General features: G+C 33.0%; 1 protein-coding gene across 1 annotated transcript; it reads left to right on the top strand.

Moving 5' to 3' along the window:
* Positions 1–13,764: 13,764 nt before the first annotated feature.
* On the top strand, positions 13,765–18,059 carry ISI1 (binding protein). Its single transcript, XM_022300893.2, has 5 exons — positions 13,765–14,284; positions 14,643–14,848; positions 16,252–16,350; positions 17,360–17,433; positions 17,533–18,059. The coding sequence occupies exons 1-5, from the start codon at positions 13,984–13,986 to the stop codon at positions 17,756–17,758; spliced, it is 906 nt and encodes a 301-aa protein (XP_022156585.1). The 5' UTR covers positions 13,765–13,983; the 3' UTR covers positions 17,759–18,059.
* The last annotated feature ends 249 nt before the right edge of the window (positions 18,060–18,308 follow it).

Raw genomic sequence — 18,308 nt, 5'->3', positions numbered from 1 at the left:
GATCAAATTATTTCTTTTAAATCTAATCAAATTTATAAATTGGAAAAATAGTTTTGAAGTCCTATGTGTTTAATTATTATTATTAGATTTTTAAATAAAGGTAACGGACCACATAGGTCTTTTTAATTCTTTTTTTTAATAAATAACAGATGGACTCTTCAGTCTTAAGAACCTATTTGATAAAAAAATAAAAGTTAAAAATATATTTAAAACAAAAAATTTACGACTTTAACTAATTTTAAAATATAGGGCACAAAATTCAAAAAATGTACGTTCTCTTTTTCCCGGTTGATTGGAGCTGCAGAGAAGCTGTAGTGGTTGTCGCCGGATTTGGAAGGCATCGGTCGCAAAATGGCATTATTACCCTCCCCACCCTCCGCCGGCCGAAACCTCACCACCGTCACCTTCACCGCCGGGTGCTCCGCCATCCGGCCCCCCAACTCCAGCGCCTCGCGGTCGTCGGGCCCACCAAAAAACACCACACATGAGAACCATGTTTATTTATTTTAAAGAAATATCTAAGGTTTTAAAAGTGATGATTTTAAAAATAAAATATAAAACCGTTATCAAATATCTGCATTTTGCATGAAAGCAACTCCCAAACTGTCATGATTGCAAGAGTTACACCCTCAGACTTTTAATTATAAAAATTGAGCCTTTAGACTTTCACAAGTAAAAAAATTATACCCAAGTAACCATCCGACTTTTTTTATGGTAAAAATTAAACTAAAAATTTGAATTAAATTATTTTACCCTCATTTACTCTGCTTTTTCTCCCCCTCTCTCCCTACCCGTGCTAGCTCCCTCCCATCACCATATTTTTTTCTTGCTAAACAAAATCACCCTTCTTTTGACAGCACAACATCAGTACGAAACCCCACCATTCGGTTGATCGATTCTTTGATTATCTGTTTCCTCTTTTTTCGTTCCTTTTTCGACCGCCACCTCCAACAGTTACCTCTCCACAATAATTTTCTTCTTTGGAGAATTTATCTTGCTCTGTTAAGGATCTCGCATTGAAAAGAGATGGACCTAACAAGGACTTATAATAGATATGAGTTATTCCCCTCCTTGTCAATTGGTTGTGTATGAGAAAATTAAACTACCACTCCAAGTGTCATAATATTTTTCTTCAAAATTTCTTCTTTCTTAAGATTTGGGGATATGGAAGAAAAAGTAGAAAAAACGAGAGTAAAATAAATTTAATTTAATCTTTACAATAAAAAATTTTAGGTGTTCAATTTTTTCACTCAGGGTTTAATTTTTACCTTTCATAATGTAGGGGGTGTAATTTTTCCATTTGTGAAAGTTTTAACTGTTTAATTTTATGTAATTGAAAGTTTGAAAGTGTAATTATAAGAATCATTTTATGGATGGTTTTTATAATTCATCTAAAATTCTCTTGTATTTCTACACAGAAGCGTGCCAACGAAGGGGTAAAAAAAAGAAGATTTTCTTAAGTCATCTTGACTATAAAAACCTTTATATTTCATATTACTTTATAAAATTCCCGCTAGGAGAGGTATGGAGGATCATGGTGGGAATCCATTGAACAATCTATAAACTTGATTAAAGATCATAAAGAGAATAAAAATGGATGGAATCATCCACACGTTATCATATATAAATATGTTATTTATTGATCAAATACATAAAAATTAAATTTAAGATTTAAAATGGTTTGGGTGGGGAAGCAGTAAGTCTTGTATCACAATTTTTGTACAGCTTCAAAGGATTTGGCTTTAAGACTTCGAACTCAGGAAAATCGAACCAACCTGCAAAATCTAGAGTGCACCCTTCGCCCATGGCTTTAACAAATACGCAACAACTTAGATCCACTTCCTTCTTGCTTATATTGAAGTAATATTTATAAACTTCCACTTGACACTTTTCACTCTTCACTCTAACTATACACCGTCTTAAATTTATTCCTCTATCTTCGTCTATCCATCCATTCCATATAGGTGACATGTAGTTGTCGTCGTCTGCTATTGAAGGTTGACCTAAGGTCGAAAAATTCGATACCAATAAAAGAACCACCACTAGTACTAATGCAATCTTGTTAATTCCCTTTGTCATTGCTTGGTTGAAAGTATTTGTTTTCCCTTTTCTTTTCCTTTGAACTTGTTTGTGCTTTTTTTAAATACAAACTCACAAAACTATTTATAAGTGTGACGATAATATGAAACAATAAATAATTTATTAAAATCACTTCAATGAAGAGAGAGAAAAAAAGTAACATATAAGGTTATTTACTCATGCATATTTAACAACATTCAATATTATAACGTCATCTTTCCAATAGAGTAAGACTATTCTATTTTTTTTCCTTTCAAAACATATTCTTAGCTACATTTAGAATTAAAAAAATTTTGTTTTCCTCATTAAATATCCTTATTTTATAAAGAAGTGAGCAACAAAAACCAATTGAATGCCCATAAACGTATGTTTTACTATCTAATTTATGTGTCTTGATTACACATACATGATTTCTACCGTCACGATTAAAGACGTTATTTAAAATTTATGTACGTACGATAATTGAATAATTTATCAACTTAGTATGGTTTTTTTCCACCACTTCTTGGCGATTTTACAGGAATTATGGTAAATATAAATAAAATAGTATTGGTAATTTAATGTGGCTTTCTTTATTTTAATAAAGGGCCAAAAGAAATGTTACTTTTTAGATGGTTGGATATACCCATTATATTTACAGTGGTGCATCATCGGATTGTCGTCACAGGTAACACCACCTCGACCAACCATGTTGCTCCACATGTACCAAGAATAAAAATATTAGTTTCCAGAGAGAATAAGAGGAAGGAATATAATAGGAAAGCAAAGTAGATGAAATTTGCCATGGTAATTAAAACCTTGCGAGTTACTTTTCTCAAAAACTCACAAACAGAAACACTAATTTTCACTTCAGCTTCCCTGTCCTTGCCTCCACCATTGGGATGGATCCATGGTTGTTATACAGTGAATTGGTTTTCATTTTGATGATGAGATTTTCAGTTTAAAAAACATTGGAAAATAGAAAAAGATAGCCTTAAATCCACCCATCGAATGCTATGATGGTCATAGTATATAGATATATTTACTATCAACATATTTTCTATAGTTAAAAGGGCATTCAATAACCTGTAATGCTATAATTATATATTTGTATTATACAAAAATAGAAGGCTACAGCTAGGAAAGTTCAATGCATATGACCCATACAGTTCTTTTTTCTTTTTTCTTTTTTCTTTTTCTTTTTTTCCTTCCAAACTAATCACAAAAGCTAATGCTCAATTTAAAGTTTGGTTGTTGTGTTCAACTTTGTTGGCAGTAAATTTGGATCAAGTGTTTTATTATGGAATTTAATTTGATGAAATTAAAATTTTGAAGGTTAAATTGAGTAAATCAAAATATAATATTTTTACCCTCTAAAGAGCATGGAACTTACATCTAAAAAAAATCTCATAAAATTGTCAATATCAATAACAAAAAATAAAATAGAAAAAGTTCTAAAAGAAGAGAGGGAATATATATATATATATATATATATATATATATATATATATATTGGTAAAATTATAGTGGTCCCAAAGCCAGGCATTAAGGAATTAAGCTGGAAAAAAGATAAGGAGAATTTAAAAAGAGAGAGAAAATATAAATTTTATTTAGTGATTAGTTGTATCAATTTTCTTTTTGAATTTTCTATTTAATCAAATTGGACATTATACTGTAGATAAAATATTGCAATTGTTATCCTTTATTTAAGTTTTACGAATTCACTCTCTAATTTAACAAGAAATCCAAAACTAAAATCAAACTTTGGACTAATTGATGGAGAGATAGATGCTTTTAATCACTTGAGTTAAAGATGACAGTAATTTCTCCTATTTATTATCATGTTATTATGATCTTTTTTTTTAATTTAGTTCACAATATGTGGGGTGAAAAGTTAATCGTCTAATATTTGTAATCTGTTTTAAATAGTCGTGTCACACAAGGTTGACAATATTATTATAATTTATAAAATTAAAACTTTTAATATAAAACTAAATTATTTGTATTATGTTGGAAGTTTTGGAGAGAGAAATTATTTTCGTCAAAATATAATTAGTCTATCTACCAAAAATCTTTGTAGAATTATCAATAACTTTGTAGGTCTTATTAATTTTTTTAGGAGAAATAGTTTATATATTTTTTTTTCCTTAAAAGAAAAGTTTGTTAAAAATAAAACTTTATCTTTTTAAAATCGTTGTTTAAAATGTTTTATTTTTGATACTGTTAAAAATGTTTTAACCCTTATCTTAGGATTAAAGATTAGACTTAGTATTCCAGAAGAAAAGAAGAGAAAGAATAAGGAGAGTCTTGATTCTCCTCTCCAAAAATAATACTGATATAACTATTTTGTTTTTTAAAATTAAGTTTGTAATTAAAGACTATTTTTACGGTATATTTTTGTTTTGTATCTATTTTTTGAAAATATTTTTCAAAATTTAAGTCAAACTTTAAAAACTAAAAAGAATTGTAGTCTTAAATTTTTTTTTAATTTTTAAATTTGGCCAAAGAGTCCGAATAAGAAATTATGGTCAAGTAAAACATAAATGTCAAAAGTAGAAAACAAAAAAGAAATAAAATGGTTACTAAGTGAGGCGCGTTCTTTTCCTTTTCTTTTTTTTTTTTTTTTCCTTTTGGTCTTTGATTATTATTGCGTTTTAATCTACTTTTAGAATTTTCAGTTTTGGATTTATTTGAGTTTTGGACTGTTTTGGAAGTATTTTTTACTTTTTTTTTTCCAAAAAGGGGTTTACCAATTTTTCTTTCCACAAAGGGGCTTGTGGATTTTAATTTTACATAAAAATTATTCCGAATGACTTTAATATCTGATTTCTAGTAAAAATTAATGAATCGTAGATTGTTTAAAGTATTGAGAATGTTGGATGATTTGTCTTATAAAATATTAGTGTTGTTTTGTTGAGGAATATTTCGTAAATTTATCGTGTACTAAACGTTATCTACTCTTGTATTTTTAAAGTTTGTTATTATTGGGTTTTAATGTGTTTTAACTTAGTCTTTTTAGATCTAATTGTTGACACGAAATTTCCGAAGAAATTATGTTTCGTGGAGTTGAACTTTTATATTTGTAGTATGTGTTGTATGGTGGATTCAATCTCTAATCTTTATCCTCTGATTCTTTCTCTCAAATTTGATGTGAAGATTGAGATGTCTGTTCTTAGTCTTCAAGTATTCAAAGTCTTCAAGTTGGTCTTCGAATCTACAAGTCTTTAGAGAGTCTTCAATTTGGTGTGAATTCTCCCAATTCTGAAATTCTGAATCATCAAGAGGTCCCCTCTATTTATAGAGGTTTCCATAGGCTTTGGTGCGCCATTGGACTTGGATAATTTTGGGCAAACCCCAATTCTTTAAATGGATTTATTTAAATTTAAATATTAATCTACTTTATTTCATGGTAAATTAGGTTTTGGGTCAAGTTTGTGAACCAAATCTATTACAACACCAATACTCATATGACCCAATTACATATTTTAATTGTCAAATTATATTTAATTTTATTTATGGTTAATATATAATTAATCCCTAAATAAAATAGATAGTGACATGACCGTTTATAATTGATCCAAATTTTTTGATTCTACACTAATTTTGTGGCTTAAAATATATATTTTCTAATTGTTTCATGCATTATATAGGTTCCCAACGAAGTTGACCATCGTTGAAAAAAAAAATTATAATTGGTGGGAATTTCTTATCGAAGTAAGTAAATTTTACATCTCTTCCAAAATTGAAGATATGTCGCGATTTGGATAAATACTTTTAAAATTGATATTTTGTTTATTTCTAAATAGGTTCGTATGATTATTATTTATTTATTTGTTAAAATTGTTTACACGAAATTGACTTTTATATTAGTGTAAGTATGATTTCTATTTTGAATATTTTTTGAAAGTATTTTAACTTGCTCGATGGGGCAATTCAAATATATCATTTTTATTTTGGGAACGTGTTACTAATTTAGAGCAGTAGTTTAATTGGAATTAATGGAATTATTTTGACTTATTTTGGAAGACCCTTTCCGTGTCATTTTTAGGAATGAAAATTCATGTGTTATTACTTGACCTCATGTATATCGATTGTACATCATGGTCGATTATTTAATCGAAAACTCTAATAAAATTTTGCAGTTACTTTTGTTTTTTCCTAAATATTTTCAGATGAAGATTTGAGTGACTTAAGGTGCGTTTAGTTGGTAATCATGAAACAGAAATCTGAAAAGAAGAGATTCAATGAAAATCAGAGTTGTATTCTTTATTTTAAGTGTTTTTATATATGTGTTTGGTAGCATATTTCATAATTGAATCTCAATTTAAAAAATTGTTTAATGTGTGTTTAGTAATATATTTGTAAACTTGAAGTAGTTACAAATTATAATATTTAGTTTCATATAAGTTATATTGATTAATTTATTAACATTTTTTATGAATTTTGTATAATTATTATTTTGCAACGTTATATAATTTAGAATACATTATATTTTACGTGTTTTAATTTCAACAAACATAAAATAAGTTTATAATATGAGGTAATATATTTATCAAAGTTTTTATCATTTTTAAAGTAATTATGCATGTTAAAATTTTCAAATTTTGAATCGGGAAACAATGAGAATATAAAAAAGCCGTTATCAGAATTTGTACCATTGGATCACAAAATTCGAAAACAGTTTTAAAAAACGAATCTCTCAAATTCTACCAGCATGTCCAACTAAGGGGACCCTTAATAATTAAAGACTAGCGTTATGATACATGAGTTGAAAAGCTTATATTTAGTAATAGGTAAAACAAAAATTTAGTGACGTCTTTAAGATCAAAGAGTTAACCAAATCATATCATAATAATCAAATCGAAACTTTTAAAATTACAAGGACCGAACGAGTGGAAACCAATTTTTTTTTTTAAAGAAATTAATTGCTGAGTGTATCCTAATAACAACCTAGTCAAACTTTACACTCCCGACAAAACAAACTTCCTAAGATGGCTTTCGCATGCAAAGACACATCACTCTCCCTCGCTGTCGTCTTTATCCTCACAATTTAAATCTCTCTGTCCATTTCAAAACAAAACTCAACGCTCTTCAGAAAACCATTAATGGCGCTTCATCTCCTCCTTCTCTCCCATTCCTTCTATAAATACACCCACTCGGTGCTCCCAAACATCAAATCGAAGAAGCGGAAGCGTACCTGAAGCATATCGAGAGCAATGGCGCTATGGTGTCGAGGTAATGCAAGCGGTTGTCGTTAATTTTCATAGCTTTTAGAATTGTATCTAATAAGTTCAAAAGTGTTTGAAGTCTTTAAACTTTTAACATAAGACACTAAGACGTTGAGAAGTAAGGTGAATTTTCAATTTTTATACGTCCCCAAGTTGAGAAAAGATCCCTTATTTTGATATAACTCTAAAATAAAAAATATTTAACTCTAGGAGCAATCTTATCTTTACCATCATTAAATTTTTTACAGTTAAAGAGAGAAATGCAGAAATAAAGATTTTTTATAAAAATTAATGTGAGGATACTTAGAGCGAGAAAACTTCTAGTACTACTTGAGTACCATACTCCTTTTTATTTACATGATAAATAGAATAAATAGACCCCACGACATTTTTCCTACACAATAATGTTAAAAGAAAGGCATCATGGTACTCGTGTAGTACTAGAAATTTTCTCTTAAAAGATCCAAGTATTTCCTTCTCAATACCTCCTATATTTTTTTTAAACAAAGTCTGAATCTCCACCCCCAAGAAAGAACACGTGTCAATTAATACTAATCTATATCTATATAAAAATATTTTATACTTTTTTTTGCCGTTTTTCTTATTAAATAAAGAAATATTGTCGACCTCTTAAAAAAAAATTTTAAATAAATACAAAACGTGGTTGACAATGAACGATAGTAGTATCGATATTATATTTTGGTAAGAGAAGAGATTGAATTTGTTGTGGTTGTTGTTTGTGCAGGGAAGATGGCGTGGCCGGAGCTGTTGGGAGTGAGACGCGGGGAGGCGAAGAATAGGATAGAGAGGGAGAATCCGTACGTGGACGTGGCCGTGATCCCAGAAGGGAGGATCGTGACCTTCGATCTGAGGTGCGATAGGGTTCGGATTTGGGTTAGCCCAAACGGAATCGTGACTCGCATTCCGGTGGTTGGGTGAGCCATGAGCCGACTCATCCATGTCCTTGTAATAATCAAATATCAAATGGATAAATAAACAAAAAAACCTTTGTTAATAAATATATGTACTACCTACTTATAACCCTAAAATGTTTTAGTTGGTTTAATTTGATGTAAAGAATGGTTGAATGCATTACAAACGTTAGAGATTCGAACCTTCTGATTTTGTTGAGAGAAGGTTACTATTGTATTTTCATGCATGACGACTTCAGGTTGGTGGAATTACAAATAAACAGAGGTAAAATTAGAATAAATATTGAAAAACAAGCACGTAAACAGTGAGGTTGTTGAGGCGTGCGTATATTGCTTTCTTTCAAACGTAACAACACTTTCTAACTTAAATATATTGTATCATGTTCTAAACTTTTTTTTTTGGTTAAAATTATAACATAATATATACTATAAATTGTCTCTTTCTCACAAATAAAAAAATTATAATATTGTTAAAGAATAACTACACATTTTAAAATATAAAGTATAGATATATTTATCAATAAATTTGAGATTCAACCAAACATTTGTTCTACAACAACTAATTTATAAGTATATTGTTAAACATGGTTTCAAGTTCTTAATTTAATTAAATCTGCAATCAAACACCTACTTAAAAAATATGCAATATAACTCACCCTTTTTTCCTGAATCTCTTATTTTCATATCCTTACTGTTTTGGGTAAAATCTACCAAGACGACTAGATCGCTCCCATGATGCTGCATAGCATTAGGCCTAGTCCGAGCTCGGCGGGCTGAGGAGGAAAGACGATGCATCGAAAGACAAGCAGTTTAGTTCATCCACTTCTTGGGATAGAGTTCTCTCGATGAGATATATAGGTGAAAGATATCCTCGTTTTGATGCTCGAATTATTCAGAGTTTGTCTTCCCATATATCACTCTCCCTTATAAATTGAGGAGTCAGACCCCTTCAAGGAGGTACGCAGTATCTTGCATCCAACTTCTTACTCTTTCGACCTGAATTCTGACTTAACTTTGGAGGGCATTTGGTAGAACACCACATCGATGTGTTGAGTTTGAATTTATAGAGATCCACACGTGCATGGAGGAGACAACCTAGCCGTTCCAACTTGCTTTCAAGAACCTCCTCAGCCAATGGTCCTTGCCACATCACCTCGTCCGAAATTCGGCATCAACATTTATTATTTTTATTTAAAAATAATATTGTAGAGAAAAGTTAGGTCTATTTGTCTAACCAATTCCAATTCTCACAAAGTAGATTACAATAAGTTTGGAAAGGTTTGAAACTATAGTTGGTTGGATTTTAAGGTGTGAAAAAGAGAGTAAAAACTTAAAAGAAATTATTCACATATACATTGTAAATATTATTCTTTATTTATTAGTTTAGTGGTTTTGTTTATTTATTTTATTAAATTTTAAGTTATTTTTTTATTTTGTTAGAGTTACCAAGTTAAATATTTGTAACTTTATATGGGTTAAAAGTCACATATGTAATATATGTGAAAAGGTTACATGTGTGTTTAAGTTATTTATGAGATGCTACATGTTTGGATATATATAGTTGTTGTTTTTCTCAGATGAGAAATCAAACTCTCATTTGAGTTCCTCCTCCTCTCACAAGAATTCTCTCTTCTTTTGTATTGTTGTTCTTGTTTGTGTTGAGACAAAATATTTAAGAGTTCTACCAGATCCTAGTAATTCGATGTTGCAATTCTATCAGAGTTAGTCGTTGTATCCTATTAAGACGATCGATGTAGTCTGTTAGCAACTTGTGCAGAGCGAATAATTTGTCTTCTAGTCAGGGCTATTGAAACGTGTCTCGACTATATTTATTAAGTTTTTGTGTTCATCAAGTTATCAAAATTTGTATTGTTTATAGCCAGTTATGTTGTAATTAATCTGTTTGCAAGTGTTACATAGTTTATATATACCCAACATAGTTTACAATTGTTTACCCGTAGGTTCTACTATAATATTGAAGTCTATAATAGGATCTCACATACACCTTAGAATGCTTTCTCCATATTTTCACAATAATGAAAAAACGCCCCAATCACTCTTCCAAGCTCTCTTGGTGTACCACAACAATAGATCTCTAAACTTCCTTGTAAACCCTTGCTCAATGCACAAAAAACAGGCTCTCCAATGTTTTATAGCTGCCACTAAAAGATCTATCGAGCTCCTTTTTTCATTTCTTCTATTGAATACCCTAACAAGTGCTAAAATTTTATAAAGTAATAGTTGTAGCATCAATGCTATGAAGGTAGCTCGTAGTGTCTTGTTGAGAAAATGAAGAGGTGATAAAAAAATATTGCAGAAGCAATATGATATATCAATGTTTGATGAAAATGAAATACCAGATACTGAAATTCAATAGATGAAGAAATTAATTTCTAATTGAAGCAATACAATGGAGGTAAAAAGTAGTTAAGGACAAGGGACCAGACCATCTTTCACATCTTCACACTAGGATATTGCAGGTCCAGAACACCGCATGTTATTGGAGATGTTATCCCTAACTTATATAACATGAACTTCCCCTCACTTTTGACTAGACACCACTCCTCTTTATTAATATAATATTGTCTACTTTGGGCATAAACTTTCATGGCTTTACTTTAATATCACCCAAAATGTCTTATGTTAACGAAGATGTTGTTCCTAATTTATATACCCACGAACTTCTTTTTCCCTAGCCAATGTCGAACTTTGGTCACATTCCCAACAATCCTTCCTCCGAACAAAGTACCACCAAACCTCCTCTCAAATAGTCATCAATCCATATCTTATTTCGAGCACATCACGTTTAACCAAGTGCAACTCCTCTCTTCACTATAGCATGACGTTTGTCGAATAGCTCAACCACGTATTCTTGAAGCTTGCCACTTTGTTCAGCGAGAGGATTATACCCACATGGTTAAGTCAAAGGTGTATCTTTGATACCAATTGTTAGAGACAAGTGACCGCCCTCCACATCTATACGTGATATGATATTGTCCACTTTGTGGCATAAGCACTTATGGTTTTGCTTTTGATATCTCCCAAAATGCCTCATTTAGGAGATGTCCCTCACATATGTATCCAAGATCTTCCCTTTATCTAGCCAATGTATGAGACTTTGGTTGAATTCTCAACAATAATCCTCCGACAAAACAACATCGAGTCTTCGTTCAAATAGTCATCCACCTGTGCCATATTACGAGCACATCATTTTCAACCATGCACCACTCCTCTTTGCTGGAGTATACCGCCTGTTGGATAGCTTAACAACAAATTACCACCATGATTACATCTTTACCCACGTAGCTAAGTTAGGGACAAAACTCTTATACCAATGGTTAGGAACAGGAGAGACCATCCTCTACAAGAAGAGAAAAGGGTGTTGTGCGAAAGCAATCTACGTAGAGAACACCAAGATTCAGGTTAAGTACCAAGAATCAATTGACGAGCAAACTTTCGAGAACAAAAATCTTTTTCTAACGTGATAGACTAGTTCAGCTTTTAAGTTATTCCTTGAAATTTTTTGGGAAAATTGACAAAATAAGCTTCCTGTGAGGCCCTCTTAAGTTTTTTAATCGCTCTCCCCAAAACACAAGTTTTCCAGTCATTGCTGATATCACCTACTTTGCCAAATGACCTCCCATGACCCTCCTTACCCTTTTAGGTTTTCCTCCCTTATTTCTCTTATTTCTTGTGTCTACCTCCATCTTCCTCCTTTTCCAGATTTTTTTCTTCTCTCTTTCTCTTTTCCATATCTTCCGCATGGTTTTTTCTTGTTTACTCTACCCTAAAAAAAAAACCTAAATCTCTCACCATTTTTTAAATAGCAGCCTCCATAATTCCCGTGACCTTCAACAATCGCTGGCAACGGATGCATCAAAGCCGACGAGGGGGTCGTTCATCAAAGAAAGAGGCTCAGGAGAGGAAGAAAGTTACGATGGGATGGAGAAGGAGATAGAGAGAGAGAGAGTTCAATAAGAGAAAGTTGAGAGAGAGAATTGAGCAAGAGAGACAATTGAGCGAGAGAGAGAAAACGAGAGATGAGTGAGCGAGAAACTATTTTAAAAATTGGAGTGGAAAGAAACGAAATCTCAAATTTAAAATACTAAGCATGGAAGATTTTTTTAACTAAAATTTAAAATTATAATTGATTAATTTTAGTATATTCAAATTTGAAATTTAATTTAGATTTGTTTTCTTAATTGTTTTTTCCTCTTTAATTATTTGATCGAATCATTTGAAAAATTAACATAAATCTCTCCTTTAATATCTCTTAAGTAGTACTCCTTTAATCGTGGAAGTATAAAAAAAAATCCTGTTTTTTCTTAATCTCTTCCTCATAAATCTGCTCCTTTAATCCTAAATTTAAAATTTAATTTTACTCAATTTGGTGGAGTAAAGAAAAAAAAAAGAAAAAGAAAACAATCCCCTCTTTTTCCTAACCATCCCCCATTTTTTTTCGTTATTATCACCACTTCTTTACCTCTCTCTCGATCTCGCTCTCTCGATCTCGTCCTCTCGATCTCGTTCTCTGGATCTCGCTCTCGTCTTTCTCGATCTCGCTCTATCCTTCTCGATGACGTCACTCTCGTTCTCTCGTTCTCGCTTTGTCCCTCTCTCTTCTCTCCCCTCTCTCCTCCCTCCTCGACGCATTTGGTTTTGGTTTCATGGAGAAGAAGATAGTCCGGACGTGCAAGAGACATAGAAGGAAAGTTTTTGAAATCTTGAAAATTTGATTTTAGAGGAGAGGGTGAAAGAGTTGGGAAAAATAATAAGGAAATTTTTATGCAAATTATTCTCTCCCTCTTTCTCGCCGCCGGCAATGTTGTCATCGTTCAACAATGTCGCCGGAGAGGCCACTAGGGAGGCGCAAGAGCTCGGGATGGAAGCAGCGGACGACAACCGAACGAGACCTCCACTCGTAAGTAAGGAGGGGCATGAAATGTCATTTGACAAAGTATGTGACTAGAAAACTTGTGTTTTGAGGAGGGTGATTAGAAAACTTAACAGGTACAGAAAGCTTATTTTGTCAATTTTCCCAAATTTTTTCCTATCTTGGTGAATTCAAATTTTGGTTTTCTTGATTTGAAACCTTAAATTGGTTTTAAATTCTTTATTTTAGATAAATTAAATTAATTTTTTTATTAAATTAATGTTTTGTAAATTTAATTTTTTCCTTTTAAATTTTATATACTTCATTATAAAAATATTAATAATTTAATTAATATTATTTTAAATTAAATAAATATTTAACTGGTAATTATACTGGTTTATATTAGTAACCCATTTTTTTCAATTAAGATTTAATTTTCAAACAATAAAAACAATAATACAATATTATTCGTGGAATCTCCATTTTCAAATCACAAACCAAATGTTGGTTAAGTTTTAAGAATTAAGATTTAAGAATTTATGTTGTACTCAACAAAAAAAAAAGATTTTAAGAATTTATTTCGATTTTTTATTTAAGAAAAGGAAAGAAATTAAGAGAAAAAATACCTTTATTTATGAGGTCATCAAGCCTCATATGACATCATCATCTTTCTTCTCACTAGAGATCTCTTTCTCATCTCTCTCCCTCTCCTTGGCCCAGCCGCACCTTGAGCTTTCTTCTCAGGCGACGCTCTGCGACGCCGGCGAACCCCCCTCGCGTTTTCCCGGCGACCTCTTCTTATCCGGCGACGAGCGGATCTGGCGCAGAACGACCTCTCTTTCTCACGCCAGCGAGCGACCCACGGCAGTTTCAGGAGACACGCAAATCGGAGATGTACCTCCAAAAGGCATTGTGGACCGACGGATTGACGGTGAAGGCCTCCGCCGAAGATGATCAATCGGCACCGGCAACGTCAACTGCCGTCGGGGAATTGGTCAATTCTCTGAACCGTCAGAGACTCTACCGCGAAGTTACCTTCTCCCTCCGCACAGGTCTAAGAGACGCGAGCGCCGAGTTTAGCTTTCTCCGAGTCCGTGGTCTTCGCAGCCTTCTCAAGTCCCTTCGCTCCATCGCAGAGTCCGATTCCACGATTGAGCTCTTCTGCCAGACTCAGTCCGTACCGGAGCTTCAAGGTATGAAACTTCATCAAATAAATTTATTGTTTATTACGTTACTTCATTTTCGCACTTAGTACTGTGCAAAACTGTGTAGCAATGGGAATTGTATGAAACCGTCTACATTTTCGTTTCAAGTGAAATGTCTAGTAGATTCTATTTTGGTTCAACATATCTTGCACACTGGAATAGGAACTATGGAAATCGTATGTGTTCGAACTGAATAATAGAAAATTCTGAATCTCTGTAACTTTTTTTTTTTTTTTTTGTTTAAGACCAAGCTACCACAGAAATTGAATTGCTGAAATTGCTGAAATTACTTCTCCTGTGCAATAGAATGATATTATGCTTCTCTCCCATTTTGGCCATATGACAGTGGTTCCAGTACTATTTCAACAGTCATTGAAAGAATCAGAGGATGACCCTGTGGTAAATTTGGATCATATTTTTGGAGTGGAACCTTTGAAGATCGCTAGTCCTTCAACTGATGCTGAAGTTGCCCTTGCACTGCGAGTTTTGGAAGGCTGTTGTCTCCTTCACAGAGAGAGCACTGCTTTAGCCCATCGACACAAGGCAATTCCGGTATGTCCTCTGGATTTTGCAAGCACTTTGTGTCACTCCTTTATTATCTTGTCACTTTTAAAGTGTTTAAAGTAGCTTACTGCTCATAATTGCACGAATAATCAATCAGTTGTTTACTCAATACATACCTATGGGCTATGTTAATGTGTTTGTGTGAACTGCGAGGATGTAAAGACATGGGCTTCAAATTACTCTATTAGGTTAATGTTATATATCTGCGATTTAAAATGTGGAATTGACTTTGGTTTATTTATATACCGTATGGATAAAAGTATGAGCTGGTAGTGTAAATTCCAACATTTCTTAAGGAATTTCGGAGAATCTTTGCATTACCAATATACATCGATCGAGTCACTGATCGTCCTCTTGGGACTTCTTTGGAAAAAAATGTTTGTAACTATACTTTTCTTATTAAAGCCAACTGGGAAGCTTTTCTTAATAGTCCTATGGCTTGGGCTTGGGTGACACCTTAGCTCCCTCCCCTGTTTTGTGTATCTTTGTCTTAGAATTTAAATGCATACTTTCTGTTTATCATACAAAAATAAGATGAAAATTGTTACCTCTAAAGGTTAAAAATATATCAAATTTTGAACTCTATTCATTTGGAACAAAGTCTCAATGAACAAAGTCTCATGTCCTATACTGCACATGGTCCTCATTGGCCTATTACTTGGGGCCTAGGAAGCACGGGCACGTCATTGTAGGTGCAGTATCAGTGTCAGATACATGTTAGACACGAATTCGTTCAGACACACTCTGGACACGTGTCTGACATGCTATCTCTCGTTTCAATTTATTTTTTTTTATTTTTTTAGTCTTCGGACATGACAAGGACAATTCTGGGACACCCTGGAAAAAATAAAAACAGAAAAAAGCCCAACCCAGCCCATCAATATACTAAGTTGCTATTTGAGCTCAATTCCTAAATGCCTAACCGAAATCTAATCCAAGTCACAAATTAGAAAAAATACATAATAATAAATAAAAAAAACAGGTGACGAAGAAATCACCCCACCACTTCATTTGTCCATCAAAGTTGCCGATCGTCGTCTAACGCACAATGTCCTCCTCTACCAAATACCTATTTCACGATTGCCCTAAATTTACTTGTTTTGTCTATTATGAAGTATTAAATATATCTATATATACATGTAATCTAAAGAACGCATCCCCAACATATCCATTTCCTACTTTTTTAGAAATTGACATATCATTATGTCGTGTCATATCAATGTTTGTGTCTATGTCCGTATTTGTGCTTCTTAGCTTGGGGCAGTCTAGTCTAGTATTCACTCGTCAATCGTCATTGTGAGTCACATGGCCGATGCTTAACTGAAGTTTACTTGGTTATAGCTTTCTGTTGATAGAGATCGTGCATCTGAATATTGAACTTATTTTTGCAGGTTTTGATGAATATACTATCCATTCGTGGAGTACTTGAACAAGGTGCATGCTTAGATGCTTTAATTTCAGTAATGTTGGATTCATCAGCCAATCAAATGGTAATTCCGTTCAAATGTCATATAGGACACATGCTTTATGATGGCTTTGTTGTTGATATTTTATTAAAAACTGTTCCTTAGAGATCTCATGTTGGGCATTCCTGCTTGTATTGCTCTTTCAATCATTGTGTTTCATTGATATTTCTTGAACTTACCCGATATACACCATGGAAATACTTGAAAAAAATTTTCATCGATATATTGAAAGGAAGAAAATGTTGAAGGATACAAGCTCCCAAAAGAGCGAAAAAGGAAAGGAAAAAACAACCATAGCAAGAACGAAAGTCCAAATGATATAATAGAAAAAACACAGATGAATGAAGCGTCTAAAAACTTGACGAAAGGCACACTGACAGAGTCTGAATCACTTCCTCCAACCTGAACAAAACCAGAATTGATACCGATAAAAAAATCACATCAATGAGAAGGTTCCAAAGTCCCAAAATTTGCAACAAAATCCGTTAATCGACTCATACGAAGCCATCTTCAAGAATTTTTAACATCATACTCAACTTCAGAAACTAGTGCTGTGTATTTCTTTGAAATTTTGGCGATTGCTTCAGTAAGCTCCTTCTCAAAATGAGCTTGTATCTCCAATTTTCTTCTAAAATGCCCTTCTAAACAAATAGTCTTTTCTTTGTTAGTCTTTTCACCAGCTGCAGATTTGGAAGGGCCATCCAACATTGAGATCTAGAGTAATTTCTCCTTATGGTTCGATATTGGAATCATAAGAGGGAATAGATGAGACCCCATTGTAGCTTGCTGAGGAAGAGGTTTGAGAATCCATTAGGATGAAATCTTAAAACTCCAAGACCCCTTCAAAAAGTAATCAAACGAGAGTCCCCCACTCCATGGAAACACTATAGCAAGTCTTATTTCCATGCCGAGCTTTCTGAGATATCAAGTTTAACTCCTTGTGGAAAGCGAAATTTCACTTATTTTAACAGCTGGGTTTGTACAACAAACCAAGGAGTCTCATTGTGTAACATGTTGTGACTTTATTTTCCAGGATTTTGAGGTCTGTAACGGTATCGAGGAAGTTGCAGTGCTCATAAGGGACAAACAAATGGATGAAAACCTCAGGTTCTTCTCATCCCCATCTATCAATCCATGTCCATATCTTGTGTTTCCTTCATTAACACCCATTTATATGATACATTCCTATTTTTGGCTTGTGATTAGGTTGAAATGTGGAGAGTTCCTACTGCTACTGATAGGACATGTAAATGGGAGGGGACGGCCTCCTCTGGCAACCATACATGAAGACATAAGGCAGCTTCTGGGAGAGAAATCAGCCTCCTTGATATGGGCAGCCAGTCAATTCGGCTCGACTCTTGATCCGGAGCAGAGATTAACCGCGCTGCACATCCAAGCTCGTCGGGTGCTCGAGTCGCTGGACTTGTATTGAATCTAGCAATGGGTATGTTTTCTTTGGCACTCCTGCTGATTTTGTTATCTGGAATGTGGCACATGCAGGTCATACAATCTAGGCTTATGAAACTTTTAAGATTGGAAAGCTCGGTGGTTTACAAAACCCATGTTTGGTTTGCGAGTCACTATGATTTGTAAAGATAAATATGTAATGAAAAAAAAGTAAGTTTTACCCGCTTGAATTCATATTAAATCAGTTAGTGTAGTTTGTAAAATTAAAATAAACTCTTGTTTTAGGATAAACAAGAAGTTATTATACTAAATATAAGCTTTGTTAACTTCGAATTATACAAATCTAATTTACTGTGGCATGGAAAAATGACTTGTGACTTTGGAGCTAGGATTCTAATTCGATGATGGTTGTGATCTAAGATAAAATCCTAGTGTTTCTTAATAGTTGTATGTTGTAAGATTATGTTATCTATCTTGTAAGATTAGTTGAAGTGCCAGTAAACTGATCGATATATTCACGGTATTTAAAGAAAAATGTATAAATCTGAATGGTTGAAGTCTTGGTGTAGGCCATA

Source organism: Momordica charantia (assembly GCF_013281855.1).
Source record: "Momordica charantia cultivar OHB3-1 chromosome 9 unlocalized genomic scaffold, Mcharantia_2.0 BLBB01000009.1, whole genome shotgun sequence".
Classification (NCBI taxonomy): Eukaryota; Viridiplantae; Streptophyta; class Magnoliopsida; order Cucurbitales; family Cucurbitaceae; genus Momordica; species Momordica charantia.
The sequence above is the reverse complement of the archived record's forward strand: the minus strand, read 5'-3'. Positions and strand labels throughout refer to the sequence as shown.

Excerpts from the sequence above, each read along its gene's own strand:
- ISI1 (XM_022300893.2), top strand. The coding sequence starts at position 13,984 with ATGTACCTCCAAAAGGCATTGTGGACCGACGGATTGACGGTGAAGGCC. Across the intron at positions 14,285-14,642 it reads GTCCGTACCGGAGCTTCAAG|TGGTTCCAGTACTATTTCAA; the intron begins GTATGAAACTTC and ends GCCATATGACAG. Across the intron at positions 14,849-16,251 it reads ATCGACACAAGGCAATTCCG|GTTTTGATGAATATACTATC; the intron begins GTATGTCCTCTG and ends TTATTTTTGCAG.